The 19,532-nt window shown below is 45.7% G+C and overlaps 1 protein-coding gene across 1 annotated transcript in view; it reads left to right on the plus strand.

Annotated features, from left to right (window-relative positions):
• MTHFD1L (methylenetetrahydrofolate dehydrogenase (NADP+ dependent) 1 like) overlaps positions 1-19,532 on the plus strand; it is a 183,848-nt gene that overhangs the window by 31,173 nt on the left and 133,143 nt on the right. Inside the window, exons 8-11 of the mRNA XM_084777825.1 lie at positions 5,605-5,716; positions 14,624-14,715; positions 16,473-16,570; positions 18,686-18,859. Of these exons, the coding sequence (XP_084633951.1) occupies positions 5,605-5,716; positions 14,624-14,715; positions 16,473-16,570; positions 18,686-18,859 (476 nt within the window). The remainder of the gene's footprint in view (positions 1-5,604; positions 5,717-14,623; positions 14,716-16,472; positions 16,571-18,685; positions 18,860-19,532) is intronic.

Genomic DNA, 19,532 nt, shown 5'->3' on the forward strand with positions numbered 1-19,532 from the left:
GCCTCCGAGCGGCCCGACACTTTAAGTCCAGTACATCTCTTTTCATGTTCCTGGTTCTACTACTGCAGGAAAGTGTGGCCGTTGCTGTCACCGATAACAGAGCAGAGCCTTGTGGTACCTGCTCGGCTGATTTCAGACGTGATCGGGTACGTTCGAGGCTGTATGGCCCTAGACTCAGCCAATTTCAATGTTAGGCTTCTAAGTTTTAAAATTTCATGAGTAGACAGGGTCTCTGCTGATGGACAGTTGCACCAGAGTGATCTCTCCATGTGCAGCCTGCACACACCACACGAGTGGCAAGAGTGTGCCAAGTGTGGTTGCCATGGCAAAATTGCCCATCAATTCCTAGTTGCCAGGAATGTAGTTTTGGTTTCTAGTTTGTATGACTACTGGGAATGGTGTAAACCTCAACCACGCCCCTCTCCCTTACTCTGTAGGGCCACACCCCTTCTTTCTAACTCCTCTGCCACAACCTGTGCCCCACAGTATTCCCATCCTTAGCTCCTCTCTTACTAATTAGTATCACATGCGTGCGTGCGCGCGCGCGCGCGCACACACACACACACACACACACCGCACCCCAAGATGAACTTAGGAATCTTACTCAGCCTTCTGCTTCCACTTTCACTCTATGGGGGTGGGTCCCAGCTGGTCCCCTGGGGTCCCACTGCCCCCTGTTGAGTCTCAGTTCCAGATCCCTCAGATGTCTCAGTCACCTTCCTTCTTCCTCCCCTCGGCCCATCCTAGTCTCGCCTCCTAAGAAGCCATCCTGACACCAATCTCAGAGAGCACAGACTAGTCTAATCAGCTCTGTGCTTTGTTACCTTTTTTAGAAGTATGTTTATTCAGCAATGATACATTTTAGAGTTATAGCTTGAGTGGGGAAAAAAGCACTTTTCAATGTTTTCAAATTCCTGGTTTGTTGCTTTTTGAGATTCAGGGACAAGCCGGGCGTTGGTGGCCCACGCCTTTAATCCCAGTACTCGGGAGGAAGAGGCAGGTAGATCACTCTGAGTTCAAGGCCAGCCTGGACTACAAAGAGAGTCCAGGACAGCCAAGGCTACACAGAGAAACCTTGTCTTGAGAAAGAGAGAGAGAGAGAGAGAGAGAGAGAGAGAGAGAGAGAGACAGGAGAGAGAGAGAGAGACAGGAGAGAGAGACAGGAGAGAGAGAGAGAGAGACAAGAGAGAGAGAGAGAGACAGGAGAGAGAGAGAGAGAGAGAGAGAGAGAGAGAGAGATACTGATTCAGGGACAATAATTGAATTTTCTAAGAAACTTCAAAGGTATTTTAAAGCTTCTAAGTTAACAAGGAGGCCACAGATCTCAAACTGACAACAAGCTTCTCTTGTCTCTTGCTTCTGTGCTTACTATGATGTTGACCATCAACTGGTAAATGGATAAGGAAAATCTGCCACGTATACCGAGTGATTCCAGTTCTAACTCTAGAGGAAAATGAAACCACAAAATTTGCAGGAGAATGCATTGGTTGAGAATGTATAAAATTAATTGCGATCACGTGATCTCAGAAAGGGGGGAAAAACATGCTCTCTCTCATGTGGATCTTAGCCTGTAATGCATACATGTATATGTATAAACAGCTGTATGTGTGTGGGTAAGATAGCATTGAGAACAAGAGAGGGTAAGCTTGAAAAAGATAGAATGCACATTAGTGAATGTCTAACCAAAACGTGACACGTTTACAATGCAAGTGGGCCGTGTCCACATGGAGATCCATGAGGGCGGCACCTTACTGTGAGACCTGGATTTTAAATTCCATTTTTCATTGTTTGACTATTTCTTCCTGTAGGCGGTAGTTCTTTACAAGCATGACTAAATCGAATATATTTTATTCTTTAAACGTGAGTTCTGTGTATCCAAATACCTGTATGCTGTTAAGAAAACATCCGCAATTTTGGAAATATTAATGGTTTCTAAAATAAAAGTAACAGGGGCTGGAGAGATGGCTCAGAGGTTAAGAGCAGTGGCTGCTCTTGCAAAGTTCAATTCCCAACAACCACATGGTGGCTCACAACCATCTATGATGAGGTCTGGTGCCCTCTTCTGGTGTGCAGGCGTATATGCAGGCGAAACACTGTATACATAATAAATAAATAAATCTTTAAAAACTAAAATAAATAAATAGATAATAAAAGTAACACTTTCCTCCTCCTCTTCCTCTTCCTCCTCTTCCGCTTCCTGCTCCTCCTCTTCCCCTTTTTTCTCCTTCAACTTTTGGCTCTTTGACACAGGGTTTCTCTGTGTCAGCCTGGCTGTCCCAGACTCACATTGCAAACTCAGAGGGACCCACCTGCTTCTGCCTCCTAGGTGCTGGGATAAAAGGTGTGAGCTGCCACGCCCCGCAAAAGTGACACTTTCTTAAAAAAAAAAAAAAAAACCAAATATGAAATTCTTTTTAGTATGATGCTAAGGGGTCATGAGGGAGCCTCCCCCCATGCTCCACACGGTACTCATGGACACTCTCGTCTTTGTACAAAGAGCACCGTAGAGAACCTATAGTGAGGCCTTATAGGATGTGGAGAGCCGCTGGGCCTTCTGCTAGAAGTTAGAGATGAAGTGAGAGGCCATATGAGTGTGGCCAGTCCTCTCCTTCCCCTGGTAGTCCCTCTTCAGTGTGTGTGACAGTTGGGGGCTGCCACCAGTGCTGACTGAGACCCCAGTGTCCATCCAGACATTAACTATGCGTAAGTCTTACATTCCAAGGTGTGGGGCGAAATAAGTAGCTATTGCATGCTAACTTTTTCTCCTCCTATCTTGGTGGCTTGCCCTGTGTCTCTCCATCATGAAGACCCAACTCTAACATCTGCATCCAGGGACAGTGTTTTGACTTTCACACCCCAGCTACCCTAACAAATGAGATGAATGGGAATTTTTCATGAAGAATCCTAACCTTCACTTAGTCCTGTGTTTTTAGTATGATTTTAAAAGCGTGTCTTTGCTGGGGAAAGCAGTTTCCTGTTGAAATTTTTGTTTTCCATTTTTAAGTAGTGTTCTGCATTTGAACATATTCTTAACTGGGCTAGGAACATTCAAAAGACGTGGAAGCAAGTTTGATAATTCTCAGGTGCAAAACAAAAAACAAAAACAAAACAAAACAAAAAACAAAACCCACAGTTCTTCCAAAAAAAAAAAAAAGAAAGAAAAAAGTTTTCAACTTAAAAGAAATTACACTTCTGTGTATTTATTGGTAGTGCCATGGTGGGCAGGCGAGGCCCTGGAGTAAGGAGAACTAGCACACTTGCCCCAGCATGGTGTGGAGGTCAGAAAACAACTTGCCGGAGGGAGTCCACTCTGTCTTCCCACCACGTGGGGCCCCGGGGATTGAACTCGTACTTTCAGGCTTGGTGGCGGGAGCCCTTACCCATTGAGCCATCTAGTTAGCACATCAACTGTTTTGGGGTTTTTGTTTGATTTGGTTATTTGTTCTGTTTTGGCTTTTGATCTATCAAACCCAAGACCCTCGTTTCAAAACGCGTTGTTAGAAGGAAGTGACGTGTCCCTTCTAGCCACGATGATGATGGGGCTGTTCTCGCCGTAGTCTCCTGTCTTTAAATGCATTGCATTTGCTAAATAGGAAGGACCAAACCTTCACGTAGCCTTCCAGATCACATCTGCCTCCCTCCCTCTGTATTTGCCGCCCCTCCCCGTAGGGATCACTGGAATAGTTTTCACGTTATCTAAGCCACACTGCACCCCACATGCTCCGCATTAATGTCCATCTATCTGTGTCTCTCTATTGTTTTAACATTTGGTCCTCTGCCTGGGGAGTGGGTGGTTCCCTCTAAGCTACACTATTCCAGTCTCCACAGAGAAAGCAATATTTTGTTATGAGGTAAAGTTTCAAGCCAGGCCCTGGCCAGGGTCTTTCCCATGTGGGAAGAGGGAAGCAGGAGCAGCCAAGGAGACATAATTCTCCTTGAATTTGAGCTCATTAAAATCTTGCCCCGTCCTCAGTGGGCTATTTATTGATCTAAGCATCTAGCGATTTTTCTTTCCAGAAAGAATTAGCATCTTATGCCGTGGTCATGGCTAAGGGGGGGGGCTTTTGTCCCTCCTGTACGGGATTAACTGCCCCCTGGTTTCTTATTAGTGCATCTGCTTTAGAGATTGTACGTTGGTACGTAGCTGAGGAGCCGGAATGAGATTGCCAAGATTTATAGGTGACGGAGAGAATAGGTTGTATCAAAGACAGCACGTGCGAAAGCCTGAGGCCCTTAGGGGACTAGTTGGATGCTATGGTCCCTGGCTTTTCCCAGAATGAGCGCTTCTGCTTTGTTCTCCTAGACATCCTTTCAATAGGTGTTTTAACATATCCCGGTTTTGCTGTCTTTGTGCAGGAAGAGCTAGCAAAGTGATGTCTCTTATCTGTTGCTCCAGAGCAGGCCTTAAACATTTGCATGTCCTTTGAGGATCGCTGTGGCTGAATTTATGACAGTCATTTAAGGATGTAAATGAGGAATGGCTTTTTGAACCAGATGTTTACAATCGTCTTTTCCACCCCAACACTCTTCCCCTACACATAACCTCACCCACAAGTCTAGCTGCCTTTTTCAGATCTGTCTGCAGAGATCATGCACAGCTTGGACTGGTCAGATTGCGGGGGGCTGTTGGCTCCACACGTCTTGGTGCGGTTTAACTGTGTCATGGCCGTGTCGTGGTAGAGGAGGAAGGATGGCTGGCTACACAATTGTCTCAGCAGGGGTATCTCTTTTCTTCTCTTTCTTTTTAACTCTGTCTCTTTTCCCCCCTCGCTCCCCCTCCCGTGTGTGTGTGTGTGTGTGTGTGTGTGTGTGTGTGTGTGTGTGTGTGTGTGTGTGCGTGCGCACATGCCTGTGCGCTCATTTGAGTGTGAGCGAGGCCACAGAAAGCATGTGGAGGTCAGAGGCTCAGGTTCACCTTGTTTGAGATGGGATCTCTTTGCTGTTTTGCCAGTGTGTGTCCCAGTCTGCCTGGCACACCCGTTGCTGGGGGATTCCCCAGTCTCCACCACCTGACTAGCCATAGGCACACTGGGGTTCCAGCCATACCACCAGGCCTGGTGATCTGTGCATTTGGGGATTTGATCTTGGGTCCTCATGTTTGCACTACAAGTTCTTTCCACTCGGAGCTATCTTTCCAACCCTCTCTTTTGTTCTGAACACGATTAATCTATAGATGGGTGACTTGTAGAGATTGATAATGCTTATATGCTGTATACACCGAGGTGGCTACCGTGAAGATATTTAGGTTTGATTTTGTTTTTCAAGACAGGCTCTCTCTATATATATAGCCTTGGCTGTCCGGGACTCATTTTGTAAACCAGGCTGGCCTCAGACTCACAGAGATCCACCTGCCTCTGCCTCCCCGAGTGCTGGAATTATAGGCGTGTGCCACCATGCCTGGCTTGAAAAGCTATTATTAAAGTCCCATTTCCTTGGTAAGATATGTTAGCCACGTTCTGCTTATACTGAGATGGGACTGAATGCAGGGCCCACGCTTTTCATCTGTGCCCGCAGCTTGTCTGTAACTTTGGAGTCATCTGGCATCAGCAGGCACTGGTCATGCCTCTATGCCATAGATTATTGTATGTGTTCCTCTCTTCTTAGCTTCAAGAGGCAGACGTTGTGGTCTTAGGCTCCCCTAAGCCAGAAGAGATTCCTGCTGCTTGGATCCCCTCAGGAACCACTGTTCTCAACTGTTTCCACGGCTTCTCCTCAGGTAAAGGGCTCCATCTTGGTGGGGCGGGGCAGGTTGGATGGTGGGAGAAACCCATCCCCTTGCGTCTTTGAGAGAGATATGTTCTTGAGATGCTAGCTGCTGTAGGTGTGAGGGACAGGGCAGGAGAACGGACTGTTGGTGTGCCTACCTTTGGAGGAACAGTGGTTCTCAACCTGTGGGCAGTGACCCCCTTTGTGGAGGGTCAAACAATCCTTTCAAAGGTGTTGCATATCAGATATTTAAGTAGCCAAGCACCAGTTATGATGTAGCAGTGAAAATAGTCTTATGGTTGGAGATCATCACAACATGAGGAACTGTATTGAAAGGGTCGCAGCATTAGGAAGGTTGAGAACCGCTGCTTTGGGGGTTTTCTGATACTAGGCTCATATGGTAAGCAGGGAGAAGCCAAGATGTCAGTAGAAGCAGACCCTCTCCGCCACCACCGAAATGCCTCTGCTGGCCTCTGGTATCTGACAGACATGTCACCTGTGACCCCAAGGGGACAGTCGATATGTGTGAGGTAGACTAGAAACGATGTCCCCTGTACTCTAAAGCGCGGTGGAGTCTCTTCTTGCGCAGAGTTCTTAGCAGCATCTCTGAGGGAAATGGAGCTGCTACGAGGGGCAGAATGGAGATAAGCCTTGTGTACCCAGAGTTCACCTCGCAGGGACCCCTGAAACATTTTTGCTTTAAAAACACACAGAACAACAGAACAGATAGAGGTGCAATAGAGTGGGTGAGGGCACTTGGTGGTGAGCCTGACAGCCTGGATGCAATCCCCAGGCCTTACTTGTTTGTTTGCTTGTTTGTTTGTTTTTCGAGACAGGGTTTCTTTGTGTAGCCTTGACTGTCCTGGACTCACTTTGTAGACCAGGCTGGCTTTGAGCTCACAGTGATCTGCCTGCCTCTGCCTCCCGAGTCCCAGGTCCTACTTGTAGAAGGAAGAATCAACTCCATCAAGTTGACCTCTGACCTCCACATACACAACCATGGCCATGGCATGCACACTTTCACACACTCATATAAATACATCAATGTATTTTTGTTGGGTTTGTTTGTTTGTTTGTTTTTTGAGACAGGGTCTCTCTGTGTTAGCCTTGGCTGTCCTGGACTCACTTTATAGACCAGGCTAGCCTCAAACTCACAGGGATTCACCTGCCTCTGCCTCCCAACTGCTGGGATTAAAAGTGTGCACCACCACACCTGGCTATCAATGTCATTTTTAAAAATAAAAATTAGAAGAATAAAACATATGCTGTGTGGAGGCTGGGGCATGTAGCTCAGTGGTGGCGTGCTTGCCTGGCAAGTGTGAAGCTCTGAATCTCATCCCTTGTGCTACAAAAACAAAAGCCCATAGAATACATGTCATATTTCCTGCAGACGTGTATACAACTTTTATTTGTCCCCTGGAGAAATCAAGCTCTAACCTATAAATAATGGCTGCGGCAGATTGAGAGCTCAGAATCCCAGGTAGAGGAAGAGCTTAGTTATAATACCCCTCCTCCTGCTTTTTGATGATTTTATATTCTTTGCAATAATATTGACCTGCTGGCTTTTGTTGGCATTTATATTGAGAGTGTTTTGGCACAATTCTAGCTGGAGACAAAAATCTGCCTCAGTATGCTCTTTGGACTGTCTTTAAGCTCTGCTGTTATGTTAAAAAAAAAAAAAAGAAGACATTTTATATAATGAAACTCTTTATTTTTAATGTTTCTTTTAAAGCTCTTGGTTTTGATGAAACCATTTATAAAGACATTACCCCTTTAATTCTAGCACTCAGGAGACAGAGGCGGGCGGATCGCTCTGCGTTCCAAGCAAGCCTGGTCTCCATACCAAGCTACCCACCACCTGAGAGCTGCATAGTAAGACCTTGTCTCAAACCAAACAAATAAACAAAATAATAATTAATTAAAACTAGGTTTCGTCGGAGAGTTGGCATGGGATTAACTATATGAAAGTGTCCAAGAATAAATAAAAAATGTTTTATTTCTAAAAAACATTAAGTTTCAATGTTTCAGTACTTGGAATGGCATAAAAGACCAGAAGCCTTCTATATTGACTTAATTATTCTATACGTAGAATAACTGCAGCTAGTTTATTTTAAATGTATCTAGTCCCTTTATAATACGTTTCCTGTTGGTTTCGGAATGCCATGTGAATAAGATAGTGCCTGGCCCCATAGTGAGCGCCCAGAGGAGGCTAAGAGTTGACGATGAGCAGGTAAGCCGCGTAAAACAAATGGGTAGATGGTTTTCGAACTATTGTTAAAGAGAAATGTCCTTCTGTTTAAACTCAAGGCCAAAATTGATAATGCACCGTGGCTGGATGAAGGTGAGGTTCTTTAATGAGGTTTTTATTCTCACTATAATCAGGCAGGATTACCCTGCCCCATGCACCCCCAACTCCTCAGGTAGACAGGATCTGGGGGTTAGGGTGTGATATCCTCGCATGTTATTGATACCTAACCCGGGGAGAGAGTTTCCTGATGGCTGATGTCCCTGACATCAATTAGCTCTTTTATTCCACTGTCAAGTGAACTGAACGTGTGACGCTCAGACACAGAAATTCTGCATTCTGTTCTCTAGCTATAAGGTCAACTACGTTATTTATTACTTAAAAAAATTTTTTTAAAGGAAGACATGCCGTGATGATCTTGGAGCACCTTGGCTACTAAAGAGCAGAATTTTCCCTCAGTGTGCCATTTTGTATACCACGCTGTAAGATATAGGAGCCTGTCTACTGAACGGAACAGAACAGGACCAGACAGCGGCATGTCTGTGCTTCCCCTCACGCTGAGAGAGTGAGAGAAAAGTCCCGGAGCTATCTCCAGGGCTCAGGGTGGTAGACGAGGCAGTCCAGAGGGACCTTGGGTTTCCACTTCTGTGGCCCTAAAGGAAGAACTTGCTGTAGGGTGCGCATAGATCGGGGTTATGTCACTCAAAGAGAATACAGCTAATTCTTTGCTCTAAGATTTCTGTTGTTTTTGAGACAGAGTCTCATTGTTTATCTGAGGCCCACTTTGAACTCGCAATCCTCCTGCCTCGGCCTGCTGAGGTTACAAGGATGTGCCACCAAGCCAGACTTAGTTGTTTGGGTCTTTCTTTAAGATTTGTTTTTTATTTATTTCTCTTTTAATGGTGTGTGTGTGTGAGAGAGAGAGAGAGAGAGAGAGAGAGAGAGAGAGAGAGAGAGAGAGAGAGGATGCAGGTGCTCCCAAACGTATGAGACTTTAGATGTCCCTGGAGCTACAGTTACAGGTGGTTGGTTCCGAGTCATCTTTGTGGGATCTGGGAACCATCAAACTCCAGCCCTCTGCAAGGGCGGTACGTGCTCTTCGCCTCTGAGCCATCTCTCGTGTTCCACCTGCCCACCTTCCCACACACACACACACACACACACACACACACACACACACACACCTTGATTTTTTTTTAACTCTTTTTTTTATACTGCCCCTCTAGAGCGTGTGGCTTTGAAGAAGCCACTTCCGCTTTCCAATCCTCAGTTTCCCTGAGGATAAAATAGGAATGGCGAACTGCGCCGGGGAGAGTAAATGACACGATAACGCAGATGCGCGGTGTCTTTGGCACACTAGCTACCAATGGATATTGGCTCACTTTCTGCATCCCCTGTCGCTTCTCCATGTTTCCAGCGCGCACAGGCCCCGACTTCACAGCCGCAGGTTGCATGTGTATTTTGGAAGTTGTGTCCAGGCAAGGAAGAAGGCCAGGAGATTCTGCAAGAGTCTGAGAAATTGAGCAGACCTGGTGGGATTTAGCCGCTCTCTGTGTTTGGAATAATATGAGGCCGTTTCCCTCCGACTCTTGAGCTTTAGTCTGAGAACCTTGTCCGTGTTACCCGGCTCCTCTCCTCTCTCCTAGATCTAAGCCCTGAGATAGCCCGCCAGTTTTCTACTTCAATTTTAAGTTGTTCTCACTACATTCAGTTAGTTATCGTTTAAAGGGCTAGGGATGTAGCCCCATTTGTAGGGTTCTTGCCTGGCACACACAGGGCCCAGGTTCGATCCCCACCTCAGCATAAAATCTGACATGGTGCGGCACACCTGGAATTCCAGTGCAGGGGAGGTGAAGGCAGAAGCTTGAGGTCACCCTTGGATGCATGAGGCTCTCAAAAAAAAAAAAAAATCAAGCAATTTAGTTTATGCATATAGTATATGAATTCTTCCTTAATTTGGCCTTAGAGGTTGCAAAGTTATATAAAGTAATTCTAATATTTACATTGTTTTCATGCCTTCAGAACTTTTTTTTTAAGATTTATTTATTTACTATTTGTACAGTATTCTGCCCGCATATGAGCCTGTATGCCAGAAGAGGGCACCAGATCTCATTCTAGATGGCTGTGAGCCACCATGTGGTTGCCGGGAACCAAACTCAGGACCCCTGGAAGAACAGACAGTATTCTTAACCTCTGAGCCATCCCTCCAGCCCCCTAGAACTTTCTTTTTATAAGCACTAATTATACTGTGATCTGATGGGATTCAAATGGCTGAAATGATGGTGGCAGCTCTCGAGGGCATTGTCACAAAATTACTCCAGAGGATTTCTTCTGGCCCCCTTCACTGCGCGTTACCGTTTCTCCTTGCAAGTGTGGTGTAAGGAGCTAGAAAGCCAATGACAACATGGTGTTTTGTTTAAGGGTTGTCTGTATTCATTCCCAGCTTTTAGCTCTTCTACAGCTGGAGCAACTTGTCATCCTGGAAGGGAACACCACGGAAGAGTTGTCTGTAGATTCATAGGTTGGTAACAGAAGGTGGCCCACCGCTGCCACTGTGTCAAAGCCAGGTCCTGAGGGCGGCACAGCAGGGAGGGCAGAAGACTGGCTCTGTCCCTTCCTACGTACCTCAGTGGTCTGTCAGACATCCCAGTGTGCTCCACGAAGGGACTGTTCTGATTCCCAGAGGTAGCAGGATAACACATAAGCCCTGACTTTTTCTTTCTACACAAAGTTTGGTTATCATCATTTTTTAAAGTATCAACAGAATGCCGTCTTTGAAAGGGGCTTGCTCCTGGAGGAGCCGTGAGTTAACATGAGAGTGTTTGCTGGGTGGTTGGACAGCCTGCCTGCGGGTGGAGCCCTTCCTTCACACCCAAGGGCGCTGAAGCAATGGGTTCCTTTCTCAGCAGCATTAAAATGAACTACATCCTACCTCACTGATACCCCTTGTTACTGGATTCAGACAGAGTCTCTGGGACCAACTCTGTCTCAATATTTATCCCTATTCCAGAAAGAATACAAAGTTTATCAAAGCAAACCTTCCAAATCAATGAGAATGCAGAATCAAATAAAAGTATATTCTGATGCCATTACATTTTTCCATTAAAAAAAAAAACATAGTTGTACTTGAATCTAATCATAAGAAAAGAAGATGATAACTGGAACATGGCTGAACTTTAGATAAGCAATTCAAGAAGAGAGCTGCTGGGCTCTGTACGGGTCTTTTAAGAGAGAGAGAGAGAGAGAGAGAGAGTGTGTGTGTGTGTGTGTGTGTGTGTGTGTGTGTGTGTGTGTGTGCGCGTGCGCGCGTGCTCGTGCGCGCGTGCTCGTGCATTTGTGTGGCTGTGCCTGGTGTGTATGTGTACATGGCTGCATGTATTTGTGTCTGGTGTGTGTGTGTGTGCATATGTGTGGGGTTGTGCCTGGTGTGAATGTGCACAAGCCTGCATGTGTTTTTGCGTCTGGTGTGTGTGTGTAGTTGTGTAGCTGTGCCTGGTGTGAATGTGCACAGGCCTGCTGTGTTTCTATGTCTGATGTGTGTATGTCAGCCTGTGAAAGGCCTGCATTGTGGCTCAGTATAACTCACTTGTTTAGTATATGTGAGTGAGATGGCAAGCCTTAGGCCATCTTCTGTACCTAAAAAGCACAGTGTACATGTGTGTGAATGTGTGTGCACATGCATGTGTGTGGCTGTGTATGTGCATGTGTATGTTTGTATCTGGTGTGTGTGTATGTACATAGGCCTGCATGTGTTTCTCTGTGTGTGTATGTATGTGTGCATGTATGTGTGCATGTGTGTACGCGTGTGTGTACGCGTGTGTGTGCATGTGTGCACGTGTATCTGTGTCTGCATATGTATCTGTGTCTAATGTGTGTATGCGTGTGTGTGTGTGTGTGTGTGTGTGTGTGTGTGTGTATGTGTGTGTGCCTTTTTCAGCTATTGTGGGCAGATCTGCTGCCCTGACACCCACAGCTTCCGCCATATCCTTTGGTCTTTGCTGAGTGTATTTAGGGTTAGGGCCAGGTCCCTGTAGAAGGGAAGGTTGGCCCTGGTCCCAGGCTTCTGTTAGCACAGGGGTTACCCTGCCCTCCCCTCAAGCCTTCTCATCGCTCTATACATTCCTGCTGCTTTCTTCCACAAATCCCCCACAATTTCTGGACCACTCATGGCATCATATTCTCTCCTGGGTTCACTTCCCCTTGATGAGCCGTCCTCGGGGCCGGAAGGAAGGTTCTGTTTTGTTCATCCCTGCTTGTCACACTGCTCATCGTACCTTGACGTCATTAACGAGCTGGTTTAAGCACAGCAGCCATCTTGCAGCTTTTCAGAACTTCAGCGTAGTCTCTCTTTCCCTGAGCCCTGTGCTGCGCAAGAGCCTAAAGTGATAAGAATTCTTTACTGTGCAACTGCGTCCCTAGTGTACTGGGAACACGCATTTACAAATTGATACCAGCCCCTGGAATGTAGGCGTCCTAATTCTCCATTGCTTAAAGGCAGGGGAATGGACATTACATTTTTCTTCTGCATGGTAGTTGGATAGGATTTTATGAGCAGGTCTCCAGTGGTTAAAACAAAGCAAAACAAATCTCTCCCATCCTTTGACTCTTGTCCTCTGCCCAGATGTGATTTATAGAGCTGACGTGTTGCTAATCTTTAAACTGCACATAGGGGATATGCTTTTCCAACACCCTTAATGCATTTGACAATAGAACATCATGGAACACATACCATTAAGTGTTTTGTCCAATTTCTTGCAAAGAGCTGTCAGCGGAGTGGATAATTTAAGAGCCAAGTGGTCCAATAACCTAGGAAAATTGTTTCTTAATTCAAAAATGTTGCCATTAGGAACATTTTTCCCTCTAGGAGAGGATACAGGCCAAAGTATTTTACATGCATGTTTTCTTTTAATAAATTTTATAATTGTTAACTGGAAAGGAGGAAAGTGGAATTCTTATTGATGCTTCCCAAATTTGAAAAACAGGTATGTTTGTCCACTTTCTGCTACTGTGAAAAATTACTGAGAAAATTTGTGGATAAGGAAGAAAGTCCTTTGCTTCGTGGCGTCTAAGAGCTCATTGTCTGGTCACCAAGCCTTGCTGCTTTCGGCCTGTGGTGGGACAGTGCGTCAGGGCAGGCGTGGTGGCACGGAAACAAACGGAAAGTGGAAGGGTCTAGTGTCCCGGTGTCACCTTCAAGGCTGTGACCCCAGACACCCAGCTTCCTCCCACTAAGTCCCACCTTCTTAAAATGCAACATGTTCCAATAGAGCCATGGGCTCATGAAGCAGCCCCTTACATGTGGGCAGTTAGGGATAGGATACTCCAGATCCAAAGACAACGTCAGCTAATCCCTAAAGTTAATTTCCTAAAACACAATTGGTTTTTATGGAAATTAAGTCATATTTCTATGACAGAAATGTTCTTTTGATAATTTTTTTTTTTAATCTATGGGGCTGGAGAGATGACCCAATGGATAAAGTTCTTGCCACAAAGGTTTAGGAACAAAGTTAGATCTCTGACACCTACATGAATGCCATGTGGGCATGGCAGCCACCTATAATCATATTGTTTGGTAAAGAATGCTCTACATTTGATTTTATTTGAATTGAATATGTTTTACATGTATTAGGTAAATTGACAGGGTTTTGTTGTTGTTGTTGTTTTGTTTGGTTTGGTTTGGTTTTTGTTTTTTAAGGACCAAAGGAAGCTTACTCTATTCACAGTTTTAGGGTTTATCCTCTAGGTATGTTTTTATTCCTGTTTGTGCCTTGTGTTCACAAGTAAAATCACTTCTATTTGTTTCTCTAGTGTTATACTGTACAGGTTATAGTTTCTTGTAAAATGGTGAAGCCTTATGGTGTCAGAAATCCAAGCATTAGGTAGCAAGTACGTCTGATAGTTAAGATGAACATCCTGGACAGTGTGTGCCTCATGGACCATGTTAACGTTCATTCCAGGCTTCTGACAGGTTGCTTTACCCTTCATAACTAACAACCCCTGTGGGACAGGGCCGGGGGTGGAGGTGTGAGTCGGCACAGGTCTGTGCCCTGCTGTATAAGCCCTCTTGCCTCTGCTATGATGCATAGTGTGAATTTGGGTGGGGGCGGGGCAGAGGTGCTGAGCATTGAACCCAGGGCCTCAGGCAAGCACTCTACCACCGAGCTGTGTCCCCATTCTTTGTACTTCTTATTTTTGAGACAGAGCTCTGTTCTCCAGACTGGCCCTGAGCTGCTAGTAACCCCTGCCCCTGCCTCCTGAGTAACTAGGGTCACAGGCCACCAGATCCAACTAGAATTGTCCTAAGCGAGCGTTGTGTCTGTTTCTCTGTTCATTCTTATTTACGTTCTTGAGTCAAGGTTATACTAGGTAGCCTAGACTTTGCTATGTGATCTCCCAAGCACGGTGTGCTTTGTTAAACCGTGCCTCCATTTGTCCCTGGTCAGCAGCTTACGTGGGCATTGACATCCCTGATGTAAAATAGAAGACAGCCCCAGTCGAGAGCCTCAAGGCTGTGGCAGAGGTTGACTTTTCCTTGAGACATTTCCTGACCTCCCAACCTCCTTCGGTGATAACTGATGGACACCATGATTTGGAGTGGTTGGTTTTTAGTAAGGGCAATTGCTTCTAAGTAAAGATGTGCAGCAAGCCTTTTCCTATTCCATGTTCTTGCAGGGAAGCTGAGCAGTAGTTCTCCTGGGGTCCCCGTGAATGGACTCATTGCAGAGGAAAGTGTGAGTCTCCTCGCCGCAGCTCTGCGAATTCAGGTCTGTTTGACGTGTCCATTTGAGCTTTGGCGCCTTATTAGTTGTTGCTAATGCTTTGCAAGTATTTTCTGCCTGTCAGGTAGAGTTTTAGACACTTCACACCTGGGGTCAAAGCTGTCTGATGCAAGGAAATGCAGACCCACAGAAGCTTGTTACTTGCCTACCATCTGCCATGGCAGATACCCAAAGCAGTGTCTGTGTAGCACATCACCTCTCAAATGTAGCAACTCAGAACATGAAGCATGTGCTGCCTCATACTTTTTCTGCGTCAGCGACCTGGCGGGGATGGGGGTGGGGGGGGCGTGCGGGGCGGCTAGCTTCAAGCCTTTCAAGTGTCAGCCAGGGCTTGTTTGAGGGTTGAGAATCCACTTCCAAGATAACATACCCCACACATGGCTGCTGGCATGTGACCCCTGAGCTTCCCCATTGGCTGTTATGTGGGAGCTTTTATTCCCTAAGATGTGGACCTTTCCACAGGGCTGCTTGCATTGCTACAGTTAGCTTCCCCCACCGTGAGGGACCCCAAAACAGAGTAAAGGATATGTTTCAGGCTTGTTTGTTTGTATATCTAAAATCGCAGGTTGCCACTTTCTGCTTTTGTTAGAAGTGAGTTGCCTAGCCTCTTTCAAGGAAAAACGCACTAGGCTATTGGAAAATTTGTAGGCATCTTTTAAAGCCGCCACCATCCGTGCAGCCCAAATTCTGAAGTCCCAGCTCTTAGCTGTGTGAACTGAGCATTCTGAAGATGTCAGGGCCTGTGAGATTGCATCTGTTTATCATAATTTCATGCACATAGAGATGCGCATGGACCACTCGTGAGTAATTCAGTTTCCATGTCCGTTTCAACTGGCTGCAGAAGGGTTATATTGAAACAGCATTACACATTTTGGAAGCTGGAAATCCAAGCTCATCTCTCACACAGGCTTATGCTGTCTTTATTTCTTTCTTCTCTAATTGAGATGAAGAATCCATCCAAGGGGTAGAGAGATAAATCAGTCAATAGACCCATCAATAAAATACTTGGTCCACAAGCATAGGGCCCTGCGTTTGATCCCCAGCACCCACATAAAAATCTGGGAGCAATGGTTGTGAGCCTGAAATGCCAGTACTGTAGAGATAGAAACAGTACTTACTGGGGAGGATGGTATTGCTCCAGGTTCAGTGGGAGATCACATCTCAAAACAGGTGGTGTGCTGGAGAGGTGGCTCAATTTTTTAAAAAGTACCATCTGTAAGTCCAGCTCCAGGGAATCCAACAACCACTTCTGGCTTCTGCACACATTCCATACACGTGGTATATAGACAGATACATGTAGGGAAAATACCCATACACATATAATAATTAGTGGATTAATTAATTTAAAAATTATATGTTGGAAAACATTAGAAGTCACACCTGATGTCAGCCTCTGACATCCATGTACAAGCACACATGTACCCACAAATAAAACAGTTTTTTTTTAATCCATTCAGAATAATTGTGACTATATTCTTGGTGTCTTTTGTGAATAGTTAGCTATTTTAATAGTGTATATATATATCTACGAGCCCATAACTGCATGGGCATCACATTATTGCTTAGATCCTGTGATAATTATCTTGCCTGGGGATCCCGTTGGTTTCATAATGCCCTCACCATATCCTGTCATTTACGTGAATGCTCTGTCACGCTCACTTCTATCTAACCTGCTCTCTCTCTCTCTCTCTCTCTCTCTCTCTCTCTCTCTCTCTCTCTCTCTCTCTCTCTCTTTCCCAAAGAACATGGTCAACAGTGGCAGGAGATGGCTCCGAGAGCAGCAGCACAGAAGATGGAGACTGCACTGCTTGAAGCTGCAGCCTCTCTCCCCTGTACCCAGGTAGGTGACCCTGCATTTGGCTTGTACTGATGGCGGCCCACTTGAGTGACATAGGTCTCTCTAGCCAGTCCCAGATTGGAGGCGTGGCTCAAGGCTTTTGACTTTTTGTTTTTCTGAAACATGGTCTCACGTAGCCCAGGCTGATATTGAACTCACTATGTAGCTAAGGGTGATGTGACCGTATGATCCCCCTGCCTCCATCTCCCACATGCTGGGATTATGCATGTGTACCACCTGGTTTTATACAGTGCTTGAGTGCTGGGGACAAAACCCAGGACTTCATGAATGCTAAGAAAACAGGAGGGGGGAAAAAAAGAAAAAAGAAAGAAAGAAAGAAAAAATAAATAATTTTTTTTAAAAAAGAAAGAAAAAGAAAAGAAAACAGGAGGGGAAGCTATAACACCAGCCCCAGTATTTGGATTTTCATCATAGATAATTTTCTTTAGTCATCAAACTAAGATGCCATTTCTCTGTCATAAGTCCTCCCTGGTGAGCATCCTTACCATATTTATCCATATTAAGATTGCCTATCACGCTAGGCGTCGTGGCGCACACCTTTAATCCCCGCACACAGGGAGGCAGAGGCAGGTGGGTCTCTGTGAGTTCGAGGTCAGCCTGGTCTACAAAGTACAGTGTACTTGTGGAGACCTAAAAATAAATAAATAGATTAATAATAATGATAACAGATCATATGCCAAAGTCTTCCAAAGTGGACTCTATTTAGGCAGGGTTAATTTAGTTATTTAGGCAAATGTGGTTTCTAGAGCCACTGGGAAAGGAAGGTAGACTGTATAGTTTATAAATGACTAAAGGGGCCTGTAATCCCAGCATCTGAGACAGCAGGAGGGCTGAGGGTTTGGTGCCAACCAGGTCCCCATCTCAACTAAACAAAACTCAAAATTGATGTCACTGTGGCTCTTAAGCTAATAAAGAAGGAGATGTGGAAAGTCTCCAGGATTAAGCTGCTCAGTTTCAGCTGATGGGAGAGAACCGACAGCCAGGAAGTCAGGATAACCTAAGATTTCAGAGGCTCCAGGTGGGTGAGAAGAGAAATAGGAAGATCTATGCCGGTAACCTGGGAAGGGAATTGCCTGACAGGAAACCCAGAGTTCAGCCTACGCTGACCTGAAGCATCTCTCTCTTCTCTCAGCTTTCCTGGTACCCTCTGGAGCCAGGAGAATGGGGCGTGTCTATTATCTCCTGTACCAAGGTCACACTGCCCTGGTCCTCTCATCTGAAGAGAATTATAGAGTCGTATTGGGGCCGGGCAGGTTGGCAACAGTAGCAACAGACAGAGAACAGTTGAGGTCTCAAAGATGGCTGTGTCCCAGGGGCTGCCAGGGAACTGTCGTCCTCTTCTGTGGGGTACTCAAGGCGCCAGGAATAACTGTGCCTTCAGTCTTCCCTCTCAGACACATGTTCAGTGGGATAAGTGGACAGGCTGGCCCCGAGTAAGAGAGATGTCTGTCTGAATATGTTGGCCACAGCCCTGTGCTCACCTCAGTCAAGCCTGGCTGCCCAGCCACCCAGCAAATGAAGGTCCTGACTTCTCTCAGTGTGAGATTGAGTTTCGAGTACTGTGTCCTTCCACGAGCCATTACATAATTAATAAAATATTCTGAAATATTATTTTTGGACTGGAAATGGGAATGAGAGAAAGCATGGATGGAGATAAAACGAAATAGCATTTCCATATTTCCGAATAGCCAAGAGACACTCTGGCTAGCCGGGCGAGAAAGCATCATGCAGTAGCCTTTCTGTCCTCCCCTGCCTCACAGAGGCTTCATTTTCTATAATGGGTTTACCATAGCCATAGTGCAAAGGACACAATTGCCCTCTCCATGTGACACGGGTGTTAATGTTGCGCCTAACGCCACTCTAGGGTCTTGGTAAGTGTTTTTGTAATAATATCTCAAAAAGAAAGGGAGGGGGATAGTCACTTTCTCATGGATCTTAATTGTTAGCAGTTGTGTTTAATTCTGCATGGGAAAAAGGGACCACAAAGCAATTGGGTTGATTTAATGGTTGGCAGGGTGTATGGATGCTTTTCCCTCGAGCGCCGACCACCTAAGCTGAGGCGACTGCCTCCTCCTTGCTCCTTTTCTCTCCCTCCAGTGATATTGAGATTTCAAGAAGACAGACTCCAAAGGCTGTGGACGTCCTTGCCAAGGAGATAGGATTGCTTGCAGATGAAATTGAAATCTATGGCAAGAGCAAAGCCAAGGTCCGTTTGTCCCTGCTGGAGAGGCTAAAGGACCAAGCAGATGGAAAATACGTCCTGGTTGCTGGGTAAGACTCCACTGCACATTGACTCTACCGAGGAGACGGTTTTTCATGTTTATCTCTGTCCACGTACCCCTTAAGAACATCGCGTTCCCAGTTTTGACCTTGTTCCTTTTCGTTTTCAATTGACAAGTTTCCATTCACCGTGAGGTAAGGCTCCTGACCCCCAGGGCTGAGCAAACCCATCCCTATTCTGTATATAGAGGAGTAACAAGCTCCTGATTTTGCTGTCTTCCTTTCTAATTTATTTAACTTGTGATGCTGGGCTCAGAGTCTGGCACATGCAATAGGCAAGGTTTCTGGCACAGAACTACATCAGCATCCCAAAACAGAAGTCAGGTTGCTTCCGTGTGATGGTGCTGGAGAGTCAGCCCAGGACTTCATGTCTGCAAAGCAAGTGCTGTGCCACTGAGCTACAGGCCCAGTCTCCAGGGCTTGATTCTTCTTATCCGACACCAGTACCGCTCCCGGGGTTCTTCCCCTCCTGCCACGTCATGCCATATAGGCCAGATGCCCTTAAATTCTTCACCCTCCTGCCTCTGTCTCCTAAGTGCTGGGATGACAGGCACATGTGACCGTTCCCGGCTGTCCTAGACATTTAAATTCATTTTTCCATGATTGAAAAAATAATATAAAAATAACAATTAGAAGCACATTATTTTGAACTGAGTAAGGGCTC

This window comes from Acomys minous, assembly GCF_964271855.1.
Source record: "Acomys minous genome assembly, chromosome: 3".
Lineage (NCBI taxonomy): Eukaryota > Metazoa > Chordata > Mammalia > Rodentia > Muridae > Acomys > Acomys minous.